Raw genomic sequence first — 17,206 nt, forward strand, 5'->3', positions numbered from 1 at the left:
ACTTGTTTGCTTCAAGCTTTCGGCCGTCTAACTTATCTTGTGCGCCATGTCTGCAACTCTCGCTCAGCTACCGGAATGCAGTGATAGTGGCATTACCTGTAGTTTGACCTTGATTTTGTTGCGTTGTTTGTCGTGGTACTATTGTCAACTGATGCGATGCCACGAAGCTATTCTCGACTCGCCTACAGGCAACATCCATTCCTATTGTAAGCCGATCTGTATTGGGTCTCGAAAAATCGCCCACCTTCATCTCATGTCCGGGAACTGGCCAGGGTGTGTTCCAGCAGGATGGTGAATGGAGGTAGCTTATCCTTTGGTGCAGTACTCCCGAGTCTCCGCACGATGGAGTCTGTCTTGGTTGTCCGTATGCCCACTAACTAGTTGCTTGTTTGGGAGAGTGCGCTTTGACTATTGCTTAGCTCCTCTGCTTCAAAATGCGTGAGCGTGGCGGGCAAAAATTACCCTTTTTGGTGCCGTGACAAGGCATGGACAGGGCCCAAACCATCCCCGCGCGGGGCAAAGGTAGACTGCCCAGTCAGCCATCTCGAGACCTGGGGTAAATCCGGGGATAGCGGATTCCCAAGATCTAGACTTTGTCCATCAAGTATCAAAGAAGGGGCATGATCCATACCTCCTCATTCGACTGTATCCGATATCTTTACAGGGGAGAGCGGGCGACTTGGGTCGACAATGTCAAGGGCTCGGGACAACCAACATCGCTTCGGGACGGGGGACACCTTTTCGCGATAGCGCCAGATGTGGTCTGTTTAGCGTTGGGGGCTCTCGGAATTTCTTATATAGCCTCATCTTTGCCCACCATAGCGTTCTCCTTTCCCATATTCCACTTGACATCCTGACTACTTCGCCCGGCACTCTCCCCCATCCTCATCCACGATGGCAAAGTCTGCGTCAACAGAGGACCTCCCTAATCTCAAAGCTACCGAGCATGTCTTGCACAATGAGTTCGCCGAACATCTGGCAGACCGCGCCGTTGAAGTTGAGTGCAGCCCATGGACCAAGTCCATGTTCAGGCTGCACGGCTGTCTGCTCATTACTTATTTCTGCGGATGCCTCAATGGTGGGTAACGTAACGCCAATGGGTAAAGAGAATTTCGTGACTGACATGGAAACAGGATACGATGGGTCACTCATGGGTGGATTAAATGCCATGGTGTCCTACCAGAACTATTACAACACGTGAGTCTCTGTCATGCTCAGAAAGATGGCCGTGTGGAATTTGTGCTGATTTGCGTGTCTCCGCCACCCCCCAGGACTCCGGCAGGTTCACAGACGGGCTTCATCTTTGCCATCTACAACATAGGGTCCATTGCTGCCATTCCTTTCACCGGACCAATCAACGACTTCTTCGGTAGACGGCTTGGCATGTTCGCCGGTGCTCTACTCATCGTCGTTGGCACCTGCATCCAGGCTCCTTCGACGAAACTCTCCATGTTCATCGGCGGCCGCTTTATTCTTGGATTCGGCGTCTCCTTCTGTTCGGTCAGTGCACCGTGCTATGTGAGCGAAATGTCTCATCCTCGGTGGCGTGGGGTTCATACGGGCTTGTACAACTGTATGTGGTAAGTCGTCGCTAAAAACTGCCACGATTTTCAAGACTTATAGGTTTAGGTGGCTTGGTTCTATCATCGCAAGCTGGACCATCTTTGGCTGCTCCAAGTGGGACAACCCGTACGCATTCCGCATCCCTATCTGGGGGCAGCTAGTTTCATCAGTTATTGTGGGATGTGGTGTCTGGTTTGTGCCAGAGTCGCCACGATGGCTCATTGCCCATGGCAAAATAGAGCAAGCCAAGGCTGTCCTCGCCAAGTACCATGGAGAAGGCTTAGAGGATCACCCGATGGTTCTCCTGCAGATGGAGGAGATGAAGCACAGTATCCGCCAAGACGCCTCGGACAAGAAGTGGTGGGACTACCGCGAGCTTGTCAACACACGTTCGGCTCACCGAAGGCTCATCTGCGTCTTGGGCATGGCTGCTTTTGGCCAACTCAGCGGCAACTCGGTAACTGGCTATTATCTCCCCGTCATGGTCCAGAACGCGGGCATAACTTCCGAAAGCACGCAGCTTTTGCTCAACGGCCTCAATCCCGTGTTCTGCTTCATTGCCTCAATCCTAGGAGCACGCTTCAGCGACAAGATTGGTCGCAGGCCCTTGTTGCTTTACTCTATCTTTTTCTGCTCTATCTGCTTTGCGGTCATGACTGGCACTTCCAAGCTCGCCACCAGCGGGGGCGGTAATGCCTCAGCTGCGAACACCACCATAGTCTTTGTCTTCTTATTCGGCGTCGCCTTTTCGTTCGGCTGGACGCCGTTGCAGACTATGTACATTGTGGAAACACTAACGACGGCTACTCGCGCAAAGGGCACCGCGGTAAGTAACTTAACTTCTGCCGCTGCCAGCGTCGTCATTCAGTATTCGTCAGCTCCTGCTTTTGAGGATATTGGATACTATTTCTACATCTTCTTTGTATTCTGGGATATTTTTGAAGGCATTTTTATCTATTTCTACTTCCCCGAGACTAAGGAGCGCACCTTGGAGGAGATGGACGAAGTCTTCGAGGCAAAGAACCCCGTCAAAAAGAGCTTGATGAAGCGGGATACGGCTACTGTGGCAACGACTCTTGGTCTAGACCCTGCTTAAGATGCCTAGGGGCGTTTCCAAGACCAAACATGGCTGTTGGACGGGGAAGATAGGCCTAAGTTTATGCCTGATAGGTGTCATCTTTGCCTGGCGTTGTGGCCAAGAAAGTGGAATGGGGTAGGGGCTACAGCGTCTAAATAGTTGAACTGTAACTCAATAATCGCCGCTGTCTAAGAAGCTCTGCGCCCCATGATCTTCTAAGACACTGGTTATGGAGCGGGCTATGGAGTAACTAAAGATAGTTATATATATAGTATTACTATGATCAGGTATAGTCTTTAGCTTAATCTCCTTATATGATTAGCGCTAACTTTATTATAAAAATTTAAGTTTAGGGGTATAACTTAATTACTTATAATAAAATTATTTATAAACTTATTTTATTTAACCACATCGGTCTAGCCCCTGCCGATTCACCTGGTCTGGATTGCCCATTAAGCAGGCGGGGCCTCTGGCTCTACGCCAAAGAAGCCAGATGGACTCATGAAGGCACGGGGGTGCTGGTGTGGTGGTTGGCGCTCAATCAGGGGCCATCGGGGCCGGATCGGTTGGGAGCTTAGCCAATGGACATGGTCACCGAGGGTGACGCACCTGACCGCAACTCCGTGACCATTCGCGTTTAAACGCGTCTTTCTCTACTAAAAACACTAACATCAACAAGTAATGAAGCCCAATTAAGCTTGGCCATTCAGGCTGTGCAAAATGACCCAGATCTTAAGGTCCGTGCTGCAGCGAGGATCTACAGCGTCCCTGAAACAACCCTTCGTCACCGACTCGACAGAGAGCAAGTTCCCGAGAGCTTGGGAATCTCGGTAAATAATCCACCAACTACCCCGCCCGCAAAACAAGAAATCAGGGGCATCTCCAGACGATTACACCGCCGTGCATGTTTGGCGCCTCCAAGAGGTCCCAATGATGCCCCTAAGCATGCCAGCTGCAGGATTGATATGAAATGCGTCAGGTGAATTGGATGCAATGGGCTTGGAGGCGTTCGCCCAGATGCATCCCTTTCGCGGCACGAAGCTGATGTTGGCTTAGCTCTATTGACGTCAAAGCTATTGGCGTACACACAGATGGACTCACCCTGCGGCTCCGGTCGACTGGGCACCGCTGTGATAAGAGAGTTCTTGGTCAGAGCTGATGAACCCCAGGTTTGACCTGTCGGGATTTTCAGGGGTGCTAGACGTTCGAGGAGCACCCATTCTTCAATGTGATGGACAGTGGTTATGACAGGGGGGCGGGACCACCGGAACCTAGGGGGCATTGTCATTGGGGCCGTTGACGGTTTTGACAGCTCGAGAGAGAGTTATGATCACTGAGCCGTCATCTAGCGTCTTGCCTACAAGGCCTCGCTTAAGCATTAGCATTGAGGATCGAGCTATTGGTATTAGCAAGATAGCGATAACTGGGATAGGCATAGGGATCAGAATCAGGAAGATCTTGCGCGTAGCTCAGCCCGATCGTGTTCACTGAATCCTACAACTCATTATCTGCGCTGTGACTTGTGGGCAATTGGTTCACCGTTCTCACCAATATGAAACTCTTAGGTAGCCTCGGTCAGGAAACTCCACGGTCTAGATCTCCAATGTATAAACCCTACTCGTCTGGGCACGTTCAAGGGGCTTCTCCCCGCTGGCCCTGCGCAATTGCCGTATTTATCCGGTATTCACTGATGGCTAACTTTCAAGGGCTGCCTTCCTGTTTGGATACCAATAGGACCGTCGGGTGGCGCAGGATAATCTTTCCTTTTCTCCGACGGCTATTATGTCTAGAGAACGGACGTCGCCATGCAGCCTCTAGGCTTACAACCAGCCGGTGGCCCCTAGTCCAACGGAGTACCGGTGTTGGTACGACCTTTTGGGCCTTCATGCCGGTTACAGATAAGTGCGGACATCAGCAACTCAGTTGCCTACCTCGCCAGATCGCCGAGCGGGAAGTCGCCGTTTCTGGATGCTCGGATCATACTACTGTCGGGTGAGAGTTACTAGCGCCTTAACGCATCAAGTTCCCACATAGCTTGTGATCAGGGACAATGACTCTGTGCTTGACACGACCCAGCGTACTGGTACTACGAGATCTCACTTAATACCATCCACGTCGCAAGCTCTACCAACCGGCTATCAGTGCTTCAGTCGACCTCACTAGACATTCAGTGTTTTTATTGTATAGAATTTCCGATAGCAACGGCCTGTCCTATTCACGATGTTTAGACACCCACTATCAGCACATCAAGTGGCAACGCGCGCCCACAACTCATTATCCAGACAACATCTCCCTCAGCCTCCCGCTCATATTCGTTTATTCACATCTTCTACCATGCAATCCCGGCCGCATCCCAAGTTCTACATGCCAGGTGAATGGCTATTCAAATCTTCTACCTTGCAATCCCAACCGCATGCTCGATTCTACATGCCAGCTGAATGGTCCAACCACTCCCATACACTCATGGTCTGGCCTGACTCCGCCTCTATCCCATGGCCGTACCATGAAGCCATCCATTCCGCCCGTTACGAAGTCTCAGCAATCGCCAACGCCATATCCCACTTCCAGCCTGTAACTATGTACGCCAGGCCCCACAACGTATCACGAGCCAAAGATACCGTCTCTGAGAGGGTCACCGTCTGCCCCCTAGAAGCCTGGCACCTCTGGGTCCGCGACACAGGTCCCACCTTTGTCCAAAACATTTCAGATGGCTCGCCGACTGGTCTGAGCATGAACTTCAACTACTGGGGTGCTAAGCTCCCCCGCGAAGGGGACGACGGCGTAGTCTCAAGAATCCTATCCAGAATGGATGTGCCGGTCATTACCGCCCCATTTAAAGCCGAAGGTGGCGCCATCGAAGTTGACGGTGAGGGCACTTTGCTCGCCACAGAAAGTGCCATTCTCAACGCCAACCGCAACCCAGGCATATCGAAGGAGGCAGTGGAAGAACACTTTAGAAAGTTCCTAGGGGTTAAGAAGACTATATGGTTTCGAGGAGTAAAGGGGCACGACATCGCAGATTATCACATCGATGCATTTGCACGCTTTCTCTCACCGGGTGTTGTCCTCCTCTCCAGGCCGCCCAAGACGGCCCAGGAAATCCTACGCGCGGCGTACGAGCAAGCGAGAGAAGTTATCCAGCAAGAAACAGACGCCCAAGGTCGGCACTTAGAGGTCGTTGAACTTGCTGAGCCTCCTACCGAGGTTCTCGCGGGGGACCATTACGGTAATACTGTTGCCTCGTATGCAAACTATCTTCTCGTCAATGGCGGGGTGATCATGCCGCGGTTTGGGGTTGGAGAGGAAGATCTTGATGCTTTTGAGCTGTTTCGTCGGCGTTTTCCTGGGCGCGAGGTCGTGCAAATTTATCTCAATACGCTTCCCAAGCTTGGGGGAGGGATTCATAGCGCGACGCAACAGGTTCCTTTAAGATAACGGCCTGGGAAAACTAGCCAATACGTATTATAAATGACTATGAATGGTCTTGTCTTTCCACATCGCCCTTTATTTATAATATAAGACTCTCCACCTCTCGGATGCCAGGCCTTATGGCTCCAAAGAGTCAGGAACAGGGTTGCCAGAGCATCGCCCTGGGGGCAGACATCGAGCGGCATGGAGTGGAGGACGGTGGAGCATATGGCAGTGAGAAGAGAGTAACTCCGAACTGAGTTGATCATCTCAGTTGTCAGATCACACTTGAGTTGGCGTGTCAGTCAGTCTGGAGCTGAACAGGTGGATCCGGGGTTGCACCTTGCTTACCTTGACTTTGCGCTGTTTATACGCGTCATAGGCTCGCTTGCTCATGGCTAAGGGGGTCATGGTGTTGTGTGCAAGACGAGAGCGGGGAAAGGGGAATTTCACCGAGACGGAGGAGTAACAAGGGAATATTTAGCGGGCCTGGCTACCCTAGAGCTTGAATCATATCTTGATATAATAATATAGAATATGAGAATAAAGTTATACATATTGTATAAAATCGGTATATATGAAATACTCATAAGTAAAAATACTCTTCTTATAGAGAAAAAAATTACTCGTATCTTAAGATACCAAATTACCTTTACCTACCTAACTATTGAGTGGTACCTTTGCGGTTGGGCCTTATAGATCTTAGGATCCAGGGAGTGGGCGTCGCATCACGACTACCATATTTATTGACCTACCTTGAGCACCATCAAGTCATGTCAGACAATTTTACCACTAATTTGAATCCCAAATAGCGCCTAACTCCATTCTGTTATCCTGATCCTCGTCAAGACCATTGTTGTTGCGGGCGCCTGGTGGCCACAGCTGCCAAATTGCCAAGTGCTATGGTCGTCGCGAAGCCCGTCCCACTTCATGCTCGGACTTTTGTAGAAAGTCCAGTGTGTCCGAGATGTCGCAAAAGCGGAAAAACAAGACCCTCCGATATTCATATCAGCTTCAATTATAAAAACGAAACGTTGGCTCTTGATTCCTGGCCAGCCCCAGCAAAGCTTCGTCCTTCAAATCCATCCACAACAATCCAATTCTACTTCCAATTCGTTCTTCTGGAAAATCAACATGGCCACCAACAGACGGGAAGGCAATGCCCCAATTACCGTTGCAGTTGCCGGAGGCACTAGGGACATGGGTCTCGCCATCATCCATGAGCTGAAGCGATTTCCCGATCTTTACACTGTCAAGATTCTGAGCCGAAATGCCGACGCAAGCCAGGCTGGTGAGCTTGGGGTCAAGATCATCACTGTAGATTATTCGGACATCAAAGACACCACCAACGTCTTGGAAGCTGAAGAAGTCCATACGCTGATTTCCAACGTCTTTATCTCTGACGGGGTCACCCCATCCCGGCATAATCTGATCTATGCTGCTGAAGCCTCGGCCGTGACCAAGAGGTTCGTGCCTAGCACATCGATGTTCCATATGATGAGGAGTAAGTCTAGTATTTCCCTTCGGTTACCCACTGCTAATGTAGCGTGAAAGAATGGCGTCCGTCCTGTACACCGGCGGGCACAAGCTCGATATCGAAAAGATCCTCACGATGACTAAAAGCCTCTAGTGGACAAGATTTCACAATGGCTTCTTCCTTGACTATTATTTCTCGTCAAAAATGAAGACCTTCCTGACCCCTCGGAAGTACATCGCGGACTTGGACTCGAAGAAAGCCATCATTCCTGGTGATGGCAACGTTCCTGTATCGTTCACACATACTCTGGACGTGGCCCGGTTTGTGGTCGCCAGTCTGTCACTTCCGCAGTGGCCCAGCCGCCTGTACATGTCCGGAGACTACCTCACCTGGAACGAGTTCATTGATATTGCGGAAAAGGCATCGGGTAGGTTGCATTGAAACGTTTTTAATGCTTCAATAATGAACTGACACACTTCAGGCACCAAATTCGAGCGAGAGCACAACGACCTTGAGGATCTCAAATCCGGAGACATCACCCGCTTCTAACAGCTGGATGGTTGGGAAGATTTGTATGAGTATTGGCCCAAGAGAATGGCAGAGAGACTTCCATCGGCGATTCAATACTTCATGGGAGCTGGATTGCTGGATACTACTCGATATGGGCCACGGTTGAACGACTTGTTCCCCGGTATCAAGCCCCTCACCGAGATGCGCTGGAAAACCACTACAAGGGCATAACTCCTGGTGGCTTCGATTAAATTTCCGAGTTCTAACTCCATGTCTTTAGAACCGTCCAATGGTACCTGGTTTTGTCTTGATTCCCTGATTATACGATCATCTTACTCTCGGTGTGATGGCTATGAAGGGCAGGTAAACGGTCGTTAACAGACCCTAGTCATCTAGACACATTGAACACTACGAGGAAAGAGAAATTCATTTCAAGTTGCACTATCTTTCTATAGCCGTGATCCCGCATGCATCACACCCAAGTCTCTTTCTCCAGCGTGATTCGGGCCTTGTCAATGGAATCATTGTACAACTTAGCCAACTGCTGCTTCATAGCCTCCTCTGCTCCTGGAATCACACTATCCGCAAACCCTTTCCACGTTATCTCAGTCTCGTCCTGTCCCATTTTTTGCAATTGTATCAAGCCAAGGGCGCCAGTAGCGGGAAGCTCAGGTGAGTCGGCAATCGAATACGCAAACGAGTGGGTGTTCGGGTCGATGTATTTCAATGTCTCATGTACTTTGTTTCCATAAATTGTAAGAACTCGAGTAGATCCGATACCGAAGCCGTGTAGCTCTACGGCGGTGCAGCCGGCGATGTAAAGGTTGGCGGCTCCGAAGGAGGACCATAATGCCCAGGTTCGGGAAATGGGGCTCTTGAAAGTCCTGGTTACTTGACCCAAGAGGAACTTCGATTTGATAAGTGCTGCTAAGCTTCTACTGTCAGACCAGGGACAGTTTCTTCTCAAATTCGAGCTTGAGTCCGGTGGAATCGATGTGTTGGGAAGCTCATACCTGCCATGGATGATCCTAAGACCAAAGTCTTGGCTTCCCCAGCTTTGGAAAGGGGGATCTCTACGGTATTTAATAGACCGAGCCACTTCTGGGTACGGCAGATCAGATAAGATGTGCTAAAATTAGGTGTACAGGGAACAAGGAAAGAGGCTAGCCCTTGCAATATGACAAAGCCTCCGCCTACTAACCTATTTTCATCCACCCAAAACCCTGCATTTTGCGAAGTCGTCAAATTAAGCTCGGCCTTTCGGCCTTTCGGACTTTGGACGTCATTCAGAAGAATAAGGTTCGCAACACCTCGTGGCATGCCTAAAATCTGCCAAGCTGAACAGAGAGCTGCATCCCGCGGACCCCGTATATGGCAAATAGAAATCGGCATAACGTCATCGTGAACCACCAGTGCAAGATAGAACTCGGGGTCCGAAGATCGCGTTCAACGGAACTTGGACAGCTCGATGAAGGCCGTGACTCCGTAATACATCGTGAGCCTCAATAAAGGCTCAAATGATGGGTATGTAATGGGTTTCGCTCCGATGAACGGTAAATTCTCATCAAGACAGCATCCTCACCTCTTCACCTGGGCGCTTGAGCAACCTCTTCCCATCGCATAATCTCGAACTCGAAATGGCACGCTCTTTAGCAACTTGCTTGGCATGGTGTCTTGCCACAGCAAACGTGTTCGCGGCACCAAGCCTCAAGAGTTGTCTCTTGGCATCAGTTAATGGACAGACTGAGAGGGCCAGATTTTCTGGTGACACCGGGTTTCAAACAGACCATGTCCGTCCTTACAACCTCAATCTCCCATACGAACCATTTGCTATTATCTATCCCATCAATGCTTCAGAGGTCTCGAGCATTGTCGTGTGCGCTTCCAAGTACAATCGCAAGATTCAAGCAAGAAGTGGCGGGCATGACTACACGAACAAAGGTAAGTCCCTGTTACCCAGTTTCAACCGAATTATTTACCAACTTTGCAGGCATTGGTGGAAACGATGGTGCCGTCGTGGTGGACCTCAAACATGTCAACCATGTCCAAGTCGACTCAAGCGGCGTAGCCAATGTTGGGGCTGGCAATCGACTCAAAGATGTCTGCGAGAAGCTCCATTCTGCTGGCAAGAGATACATGCCTCATGGATCTTCGCCCACTGTGGGAATTGGCGGTCATGCAACTGTCGGTGGTCTCGGACTTCACAGCCGACTTCTTGGCACCTCGCTCGACGTCATGACGAGTGCGGAGATTGTCCTTGCCGACGGCACCGTCGTAACCGCCTCCAAGACGCAACATCCAGATATCTTCTGGGCCCTTCGGGGAGCCGGTGTAAGCTTTGGCATCGTCACGAGTTTCTCCTTCCAGACCTATCCTGAACCTGAAGAGGCGGTCAACTTCGCATTTACTGTGTCATCTGAGGACCCAGCACAGCTCTCCAACGCCTTCAAAGCCTATCATGAAATCACCACTGATAAATCACTTGATCCGCGGCTCTCCTCTGTGGCTATCATCGGCAAGGGCTCTGTCCTAATCAGTGGGGTTTTCTTTGGCGCAGAAGCAGACTACAAAGCCCTCGACTTCGGGAGCCGCATTCCTGGTATAACTGAGCGCAACATTGTTGCTGGACTGAGCTGGATGGGACATATGAACCGCACTTTCGAGAGCATATCCAACATCTTCCCAGAACAGTCATACTTTTACGCCAAGGACACGGCCATTGGCTACTCAAGCTTGCCCAGCAACGACAGTATTGACTCCGTGCTCGAGTACCTACAGAACTCAGACTCCGGATCCAAGAGCTGGTTTGTTTTGGTCGATCTCTATGGAGGCGCTGTGAACGATGTATCTAGCGACGCCACGGCATTCCCTCACCGCGACCTTGCCTACTTTTTCGCCTTGTATGCTCAGACCGAGTCGGAGACGTCACAGACTGCGCACGAATTTGCCGACAAGGCCGTTTTTATCTACCAAGGTAGACAACCTGAGAAGTATCTGTCGTATGCCGGCTACACCAACTTGAGGATTAAGGGAAGCGCACAGAAGAAGTACTGGGGCAAGAACCTCGCAAGACTGGAGAAGATAAAGACTACAGTCGATCCGAAGGATGTTTTCTCTTCGCCTCAGGGCGTAAAGCCACGTGGAGGTAAATTCTAGAAAGATTAGGTTTTCTACTGGCCGTCTGAATAGTTCTGCTAGTAGATATTAACGTCAGGCAATACTGTAGAATTCCTTTCTTTCCACCGATGAAGTCTCTAAAAGAGACCATTGGAAAAGACACATTCACCAGTGTTTGACGGCATTAAACCCCATACTGTAAACCACTGTATTATCCAAGAGATTTATAGAAGGAATATCTAAGATATAAGACCAAGTACATATAACCCCGTTTCTTAAAACACAACTTCCTAAGAGCCCACCCTCTAAAGCGCAGGCGAGTATCATAGTAATAGAGAATCAAACCGGGCCTTTATGTTTACAGCCACCCTTGAACAAGAAGCCACGCTCCAAAAACAGTCACAGAGATGTTACGGATGAGACTTAAATAAAAGCCTTATCCAGGTTGTTGAAAAAGTTGCCATCCTTGAAGGGAACATTGGCCTTACCGAAGTTGGCGTTCTGAAGGGCATTCCTGGATCGGGCATCCATAGACTCCCACTGGAGAAGCCAGTGGGTGTCTCCCCTGGTGTTGCTCAACTGCAGGGCATGGTTTAGGCCAAGCTGAGTGAAATATTCAACCTTGACCTTGTCGCCCTCCCGGATGGGGTTGGTGGTGCGGGAGTAGTCGCCATGACCGGACGCGGCAAAGCCAACGATGCGGGGATTGGCATTGTCAGGGTTGTCGATCCAGACTACAACGTTTTCCCAGTCGTGGCGGTGACCACCAACGACGTTGCCAGCATTGGGCTGGTCCTTGGGGAAATACCAGGCGTACATAAGGGCGAACTTGCCCTTGTGCCATGCCCCGCGAACATAGGTCTGGCCCTTGTTCCGATCGCGGCAGCCAGCGCTTGGGTTGCCGGTGTCCTGAAGACCGCCGCTGCCAACACTGTTAGATACAAAGCAGGGAAAGGCTATGGCCACCTTACCTAATGTCGCCCTGCTCGTTTGAGGCGGTGTAGGGCTGGCATCCATGCGCAATATGCAGGAATGGCTGGAAGCGCTCCATGGCATTGCCAATTTTTCCACCTTGAGTCTTGGGAAGGACGGGTCCAATCGAGTCATGTGGAACAATAGCCCGGGCCTGAAGCTTGCCGTCCACTGGAGTGGTGCTAGCGGTGCCAAAAAAGGCCAAAACGGACAGGAGGGCGGCGGAACGCATGATGAAGGCTATGAGCCGGGGTAGGCCCAGAGGAAGGTTGATAGAGAAAGGTGAATGAAGAAAAAGTGCTTCGAGTGTGGCACCTGAAATGTTGCTGGAAGAAAGAGGTGTCTTATATAGTCATCTTCTTTCATAGCAAGCCTCTTGAATAATGTAGCCTTTCCCAGTTCGATGCGAGAACGAGAAGTGGAAGCATACGAGAAGTTAAATCGTAACCATTACCTGCCATAAAGAACTATCGAGATAAGCCAGGTGGCCTTAGACCCTTGAGCCCCATAGGCCCCTGGCATAATCCCTGGCAGAATGCTAGGATCTAGACAGGGGAAGAGGATGAAAGCGTAGGTGGACATACCCTACCGGGGAGACTGGCTGGTCGCAGGCCCGAGCCCAGTTTGGCGGCAGAATGATTAATTATAGTTTTGCTTAGGGTTTATCAAGTCAGACCACAACAACGAACTGTCATAGTTACGCCCCCTAGTCATTCTTCGCCTGCTCTGTCGGTACGATAGATATAGTGCTTATGATAACTGAAGATCTACTGCATCTGAGGATATCTAACCTGTCTTGACGACTATGGATAAGTCAAGAGATGCTTGGGCTGGCCAAATATGAGTAGAACTCAAAGTATCGGAAAGCTAGTTAGTCATGGCCTGCACAGCAAATCGGATAAGTGCGGATGGGAGAGTGTAATGGACCTTCCCATCTGGGTTATGCTTATTCTCCGGCATTAATAAATAAGCAAGCTCCAAGCCCCTGTAGTTATTCCATGAACTGCCCATAATAGCATGGTCCGATGCGGAGCACATGTCACGCACGAGGTTAGCACGTTTTGTCGTTCGTTCTCGTATAACTAAAGCTGGGTCCTCCTAAAGCTTATTTCCAGCTGCGAAGTGACACGTGCTGTCTGTCAAGCAACTTCCCTTTTAGGCGTAAGTCCAGGTTCTATAAACTCCGCTCTTTTGTCTCAGTAACCTCCAAATAACCTCTCGCCTATAAATATCCAAGGGCTTCAACCTGGCGTTGTGGACGAAAGCCCTGGTAGATAACCAATCAGAGGTCATTGACTCCCTACATTCCTCATAAGTCTATATCATCTATTGGGCTCTGCGCGGCTCCTGTGCCGCGGGAGGACAGCCCCATCACGCCCCTGTCCTCCCCTGTTTCAACCTTCCTCTAACAGTCTCATTCTACCGCCCGTCTCGGAGCCACCATTTTGAACTACTTCAGACCTGGGTTTTTGATCTAGGGAACTTCTTCTCTTTCGCGGCCGAAGCCAATCTGCGATAGTGTCGACATTCCATGCCAAGATGATGGCAGGAATAGATACGATGGCCGTCACACCAACTACTCGCCACATCAGTACTTAGACTTAACAACCGTGGCGAAGATACTCACAGAGAATTGGGAATATCCACCATCCGTGATACTGGACGTCGCCTGACTCGTGGGGAAAGCTGGATACGTCTAGGGCGAATAGGGACGATAGAAATGAAAGGGGGAGCTTGGGTAACTCAACATTAGCCAATTGCTTTATGAAAATTTCTTCCATTACCATGTTAACTTACAGGCACAATAGTGATGACGGTGAAGATGAAAACGCTGTTGGATTGTCTTGCCGAATCATTGGCCTGGATCCGGCCGAACTCAACCTCTTTGATACTGACTCGCTTTTGCCTCAAGTCGAGCAACGTGTTGACCTGTCATGCAGGTCAGCTTGGCACTACAGCCAATCCAAATAACGGCACTTACAGAATCGTTTGTTGCCTCGGCCTCGACTACCATGTCATCCAAATCCTTCTTGATATCAGCTGGCGTATAAGGATTGTAATTATATAGGGGAAGAAGATATATTTCTTAACTAAGGCGGTGTATATAAACTTTGCCTGCCTTTCGGAATAGTGTCTGAATCTCTTAATGCCAATACTAGAGAATCTCGCATGCTGCAAATTGGAACCTGTTCTCATGTATAGAATTATTCCTAGGCTTCTCCGTCAAAGCTCGACCGTGCGATAGTCCATCTGATAGAAAACAGAGAACCCACTCGCTAGTTCAGCCTGGATCCAAGGACTTAACAGCCCCAGGGTCCCCATGTATTAATGCATCGACGATCAAGCCGATCAATTTGTAAGAGGACGGATGTTGCGACCGTTGATCTGAGTCTTGTGATTGGTGTGCTTGCCGCCCTGATCTTACTTAAGCCTCGTGAGGCTGGCTCGACGGGTTTTGCCGTCGTGGATTTGACGGCCTCCTAGGCGCACTTCACGAACGCCAGAGCCCGCCCCTCCCTGACAGAGAAACGAGGCATCACTCGCCTCTTCCCGCGTTCCCCTCACGCACTGATTGCAAACAGGTCGTCCTTGTATGTGCGTACGCGTGCTGCGATTTAACATCACTCACAGCATCTTACTAGCCTGGTCCACGCAACATGTCAACCTTGAAGCAGTGGCTTGCTCGCCTGGTCTGGTGGCGTAAAGATGCGCCCAGCCGGCCTCCACGGAAACCACGCGACCGAGTTCGCTCCAAGCTGTACTTCCCTGACCTGGTGGATCTAGATGATGAAAACAATCCATCTCAGGCTCTCGAATAGTGAGTAATGGCCTCTCTTATTTCTCGTCAAGCTTCTCCGTTCCCTTGCTAATCGGTTGTAGCAAACCGGAGGATACTGAGCTACCAGTCATTCGGACATTGGGGGAACTGCAGTCGAACGCGGGCTCATTCGTTCCCCTCGCACGCCAATGCTTCCGCTGCGAGAATATACTCGGCGACCTCGAGCCTTCTTACAGTGTTGTCCGGGTCGTACAGTTCACCTCAGCAATGCTTCGGGACTCTGCCATCACGTGCGAACTCTGCTTCGTTATCCTTCAGGGCATTGCAAAACACAACTGCCTGGGAGACACCACCGGGCTCACCGTAAGGGTTGATGCAAACTACGCTCATATTATAGTCAACGCCAATGGCAAGGACATCCGATTCCAAAGTGTCCCGTGTTAGTAATGCTCCATCCCCACCCCATCTTCTTCAAGTTGACTTAACCCTGACTAGATCTCCCCTGTCCATGGCTCCAACTTGGCTTAGGACACGAGGTCGCTGTTCCCGGCAGCATGCAGTGTCTTCAGCGGGTCAAGAAATGGATCTCTTACTGCGAATCAAATCATCAATGCGGTAGCGCCGCAGCGACGGCAAATTGGCTCCCCACAAGAGTCATTGACGTTGGGGCGGATGGCAGAGGCGTTCGGCTCAAAGAAACGGCAAAGACAAACACTTCTCCTGGGCGCTATCTCTGTCTGAGCCGCTGCTGGGGCGTCCGGCGGACCTTGACCACGACAACTGAGAATACTGACCGTCATTGTGCCTAATTGGGTTGGTCTCAACTTCCTAAGACCTATCGAGATACCATTTGCATCGCTCGGTTATTGGGGATACCATATGTCTGGATCGATTCCTTGTGCATCATTCAGGACGACGACGACGACTGGGCTCGGGAGTCAAGCGCCATGGCAAACATACACAAGAACGCCTACCTGACAATCGCCGCTACTTCTTCCAAGGACTCCAGTGGCGGCTTGTTCTCAACACGGCGAGTGCGACAAGAGCTCGTCTGTGGACAAAGATATGGGGCCGACGGCGCGCCTTATCTGGTCGCAGCCGTGGAGGATGTACCACATCCCAAGCTGGCAGATGAGTCTCGAAAGCTTGCACAAAAGTGGCCTCTGTTGACGCGAGCGTGGGTTTTCCAGGAGAGATTACTGTCTCCGAGGGTCGTACATTTCGCATCCCCGGAAATGTTCTGGGAGTGTAGGGAAATGAGCTCTTGCGAATGCGGCCGGCCACAGGCATCGGTCAAATCCCACTACGAGAAGACGGCCAACGACGACTCGCCGCAGCTACTGAGGAAACAATGGCTGGAAATGGTCCAATCGTACTCGGCCCTGAATCTTTCATACGCAGACGACAAGCTCCCGGCCTTGTCTGGCGTTGCGACCAAAATGTCATCCAGGCGGTCAGAGTCCAGGTATCTCGCGGGTCTGTGGAGCGATTCATTGGAATTTGACTTGTTGTGGATAAACAAAGATGCCATGGTACCGGGCAAAGCATCAAACGCGAGGCCGGATGAGTGGCGCGCTCCTACATGGTCATGGGCATCTATCGACGCGCCCATCAAGTTCCCTTTCAAGGATCACACTAAAGTTCAGATTCACTTCAAAGTCCTGGAGGCTTACTGTAAGCCGGCAACAAACGATGAGACCGGCCAAGTCCGCAAAGGGTCTCTCACACTTGATGCCCCGGCCGTCTTGGGAGAAGTCGTGGCCGCTGGGTCAATAGACCAAAGGCCCGAGTTGAAGATGGGAAATACAACATACTCGTTGACCGGTGGAAATCGTTTCTACCCTGACAACCCAGCAGATCCTTTCGGAATTGGGCTTGGGGATATGCCCTCTATTAAAGAGGTTCTATGCATGGGCTTAGCCACAGGCAGCGGGTTCCACAGCCAGACCCAACTTGCCTTGGTTTTGTATCGGCGACATGAAAAGGATCCGTATGAGCAAATTGGAATGGTGTATCAGTGGTGCGAAGTTACAAGGTCCTCTGATTCTAACCTTGCAATATATGAAGAGTACCAGACACCTCAGTCTGAACGATGCTTCGAGCCGTTGGAAGGAGAATTAAGAAAGGCGACCATTCTATGACTATGGAGCTGTACGGACTAGGGCGGGGCCAAACATGGTGGTCAGGACGAGGCTCGGTAGATGCGATTGTCATCTGGAAGTCTAGCATATCTGCACTAATTTACGAAGCCTTACTCCTCACGGTTACTAATTGCATGGAGCGATAGGATATCTTCATCCTT

General features: G+C 50.5%; 7 protein-coding genes across 7 annotated transcripts; 6 read left to right on the plus strand and 1 right to left on the minus strand.

Moving 5' to 3' along the window:
• Positions 1-894: 894 nt before the first annotated feature.
• Positions 895-2,659, plus strand: NCS57_00666100 (MFS domain-containing protein; the record flags this gene model as incomplete). Its single annotated transcript, XM_053056543.1, has 4 exons — positions 895-1,078; positions 1,134-1,197; positions 1,272-1,580; positions 1,630-2,659. 4 exons carry the CDS (start codon positions 895-897, stop codon positions 2,657-2,659), a joined length of 1,587 nt encoding a protein of 528 aa, XP_052915498.1.
• A 2,316-nt stretch (positions 2,660-4,975) lies between these two features.
• NCS57_00666200 (uncharacterized protein) lies at positions 4,976-6,076 on the plus strand (the record flags this gene model as incomplete). Its single annotated transcript, XM_053056544.1, has 1 exon — positions 4,976-6,076. One exon carries the CDS (start codon positions 4,976-4,978, stop codon positions 6,074-6,076), a length of 1,101 nt encoding a protein of 366 aa, XP_052915499.1.
• Positions 6,077-7,183: 1,107 nt separating this feature from the next.
• NCS57_00666300 (NmrA domain-containing protein) lies at positions 7,184-7,679 on the plus strand (the record flags this gene model as incomplete). The annotated part of the gene is made up of 2 exons (XM_053056545.1): positions 7,184-7,515; positions 7,604-7,679. 2 exons carry the CDS (start codon positions 7,184-7,186, stop codon positions 7,677-7,679), a joined length of 408 nt encoding a protein of 135 aa, XP_052915500.1.
• Positions 7,680-7,730: 51 nt separating this feature from the next.
• NCS57_00666400 (NmrA domain-containing protein) lies at positions 7,731-8,075 on the plus strand (the record flags this gene model as incomplete). Its single annotated transcript, XM_053056546.1, has 2 exons — positions 7,731-7,953; positions 8,008-8,075. The coding sequence occupies 2 exons, from the start codon at positions 7,731-7,733 to the stop codon at positions 8,073-8,075; spliced, it is 291 nt and encodes a 96-aa protein (XP_052915501.1).
• A 1,598-nt stretch (positions 8,076-9,673) lies between these two features.
• On the plus strand, positions 9,674-11,192 carry NCS57_00666500 (FAD-binding PCMH-type domain-containing protein; the record flags this gene model as incomplete). The annotated part of the gene is made up of 2 exons (XM_053056547.1): positions 9,674-9,977; positions 10,027-11,192. The coding sequence occupies 2 exons, from the start codon at positions 9,674-9,676 to the stop codon at positions 11,190-11,192; spliced, it is 1,470 nt and encodes a 489-aa protein (XP_052915502.1).
• A 384-nt stretch (positions 11,193-11,576) lies between these two features.
• NCS57_00666600 (uncharacterized protein) lies at positions 11,577-12,357 on the minus strand (the record flags this gene model as incomplete). Its single annotated transcript, XM_053056548.1, has 2 exons — positions 11,577-12,075; positions 12,125-12,357. 2 exons carry the CDS (start codon positions 12,355-12,357, stop codon positions 11,577-11,579), a joined length of 732 nt encoding a protein of 243 aa, XP_052915503.1.
• A 2,425-nt stretch (positions 12,358-14,782) lies between these two features.
• NCS57_00666700 (HET domain-containing protein) lies at positions 14,783-17,045 on the plus strand (the record flags this gene model as incomplete). Its single annotated transcript, XM_053056549.1, has 3 exons — positions 14,783-14,943; positions 15,006-15,267; positions 15,738-17,045. 3 exons carry the CDS (start codon positions 14,783-14,785, stop codon positions 17,043-17,045), a joined length of 1,731 nt encoding a protein of 576 aa, XP_052915504.1.
• Positions 17,046-17,206: the final 161 nt, after the last annotated feature.

This window comes from Fusarium keratoplasticum, chromosome 4 (assembly GCF_025433545.1).
Source record: "Fusarium keratoplasticum isolate Fu6.1 chromosome 4, whole genome shotgun sequence".
NCBI classification, from domain to species: domain Eukaryota; kingdom Fungi; phylum Ascomycota; class Sordariomycetes; order Hypocreales; family Nectriaceae; genus Fusarium; species Fusarium keratoplasticum.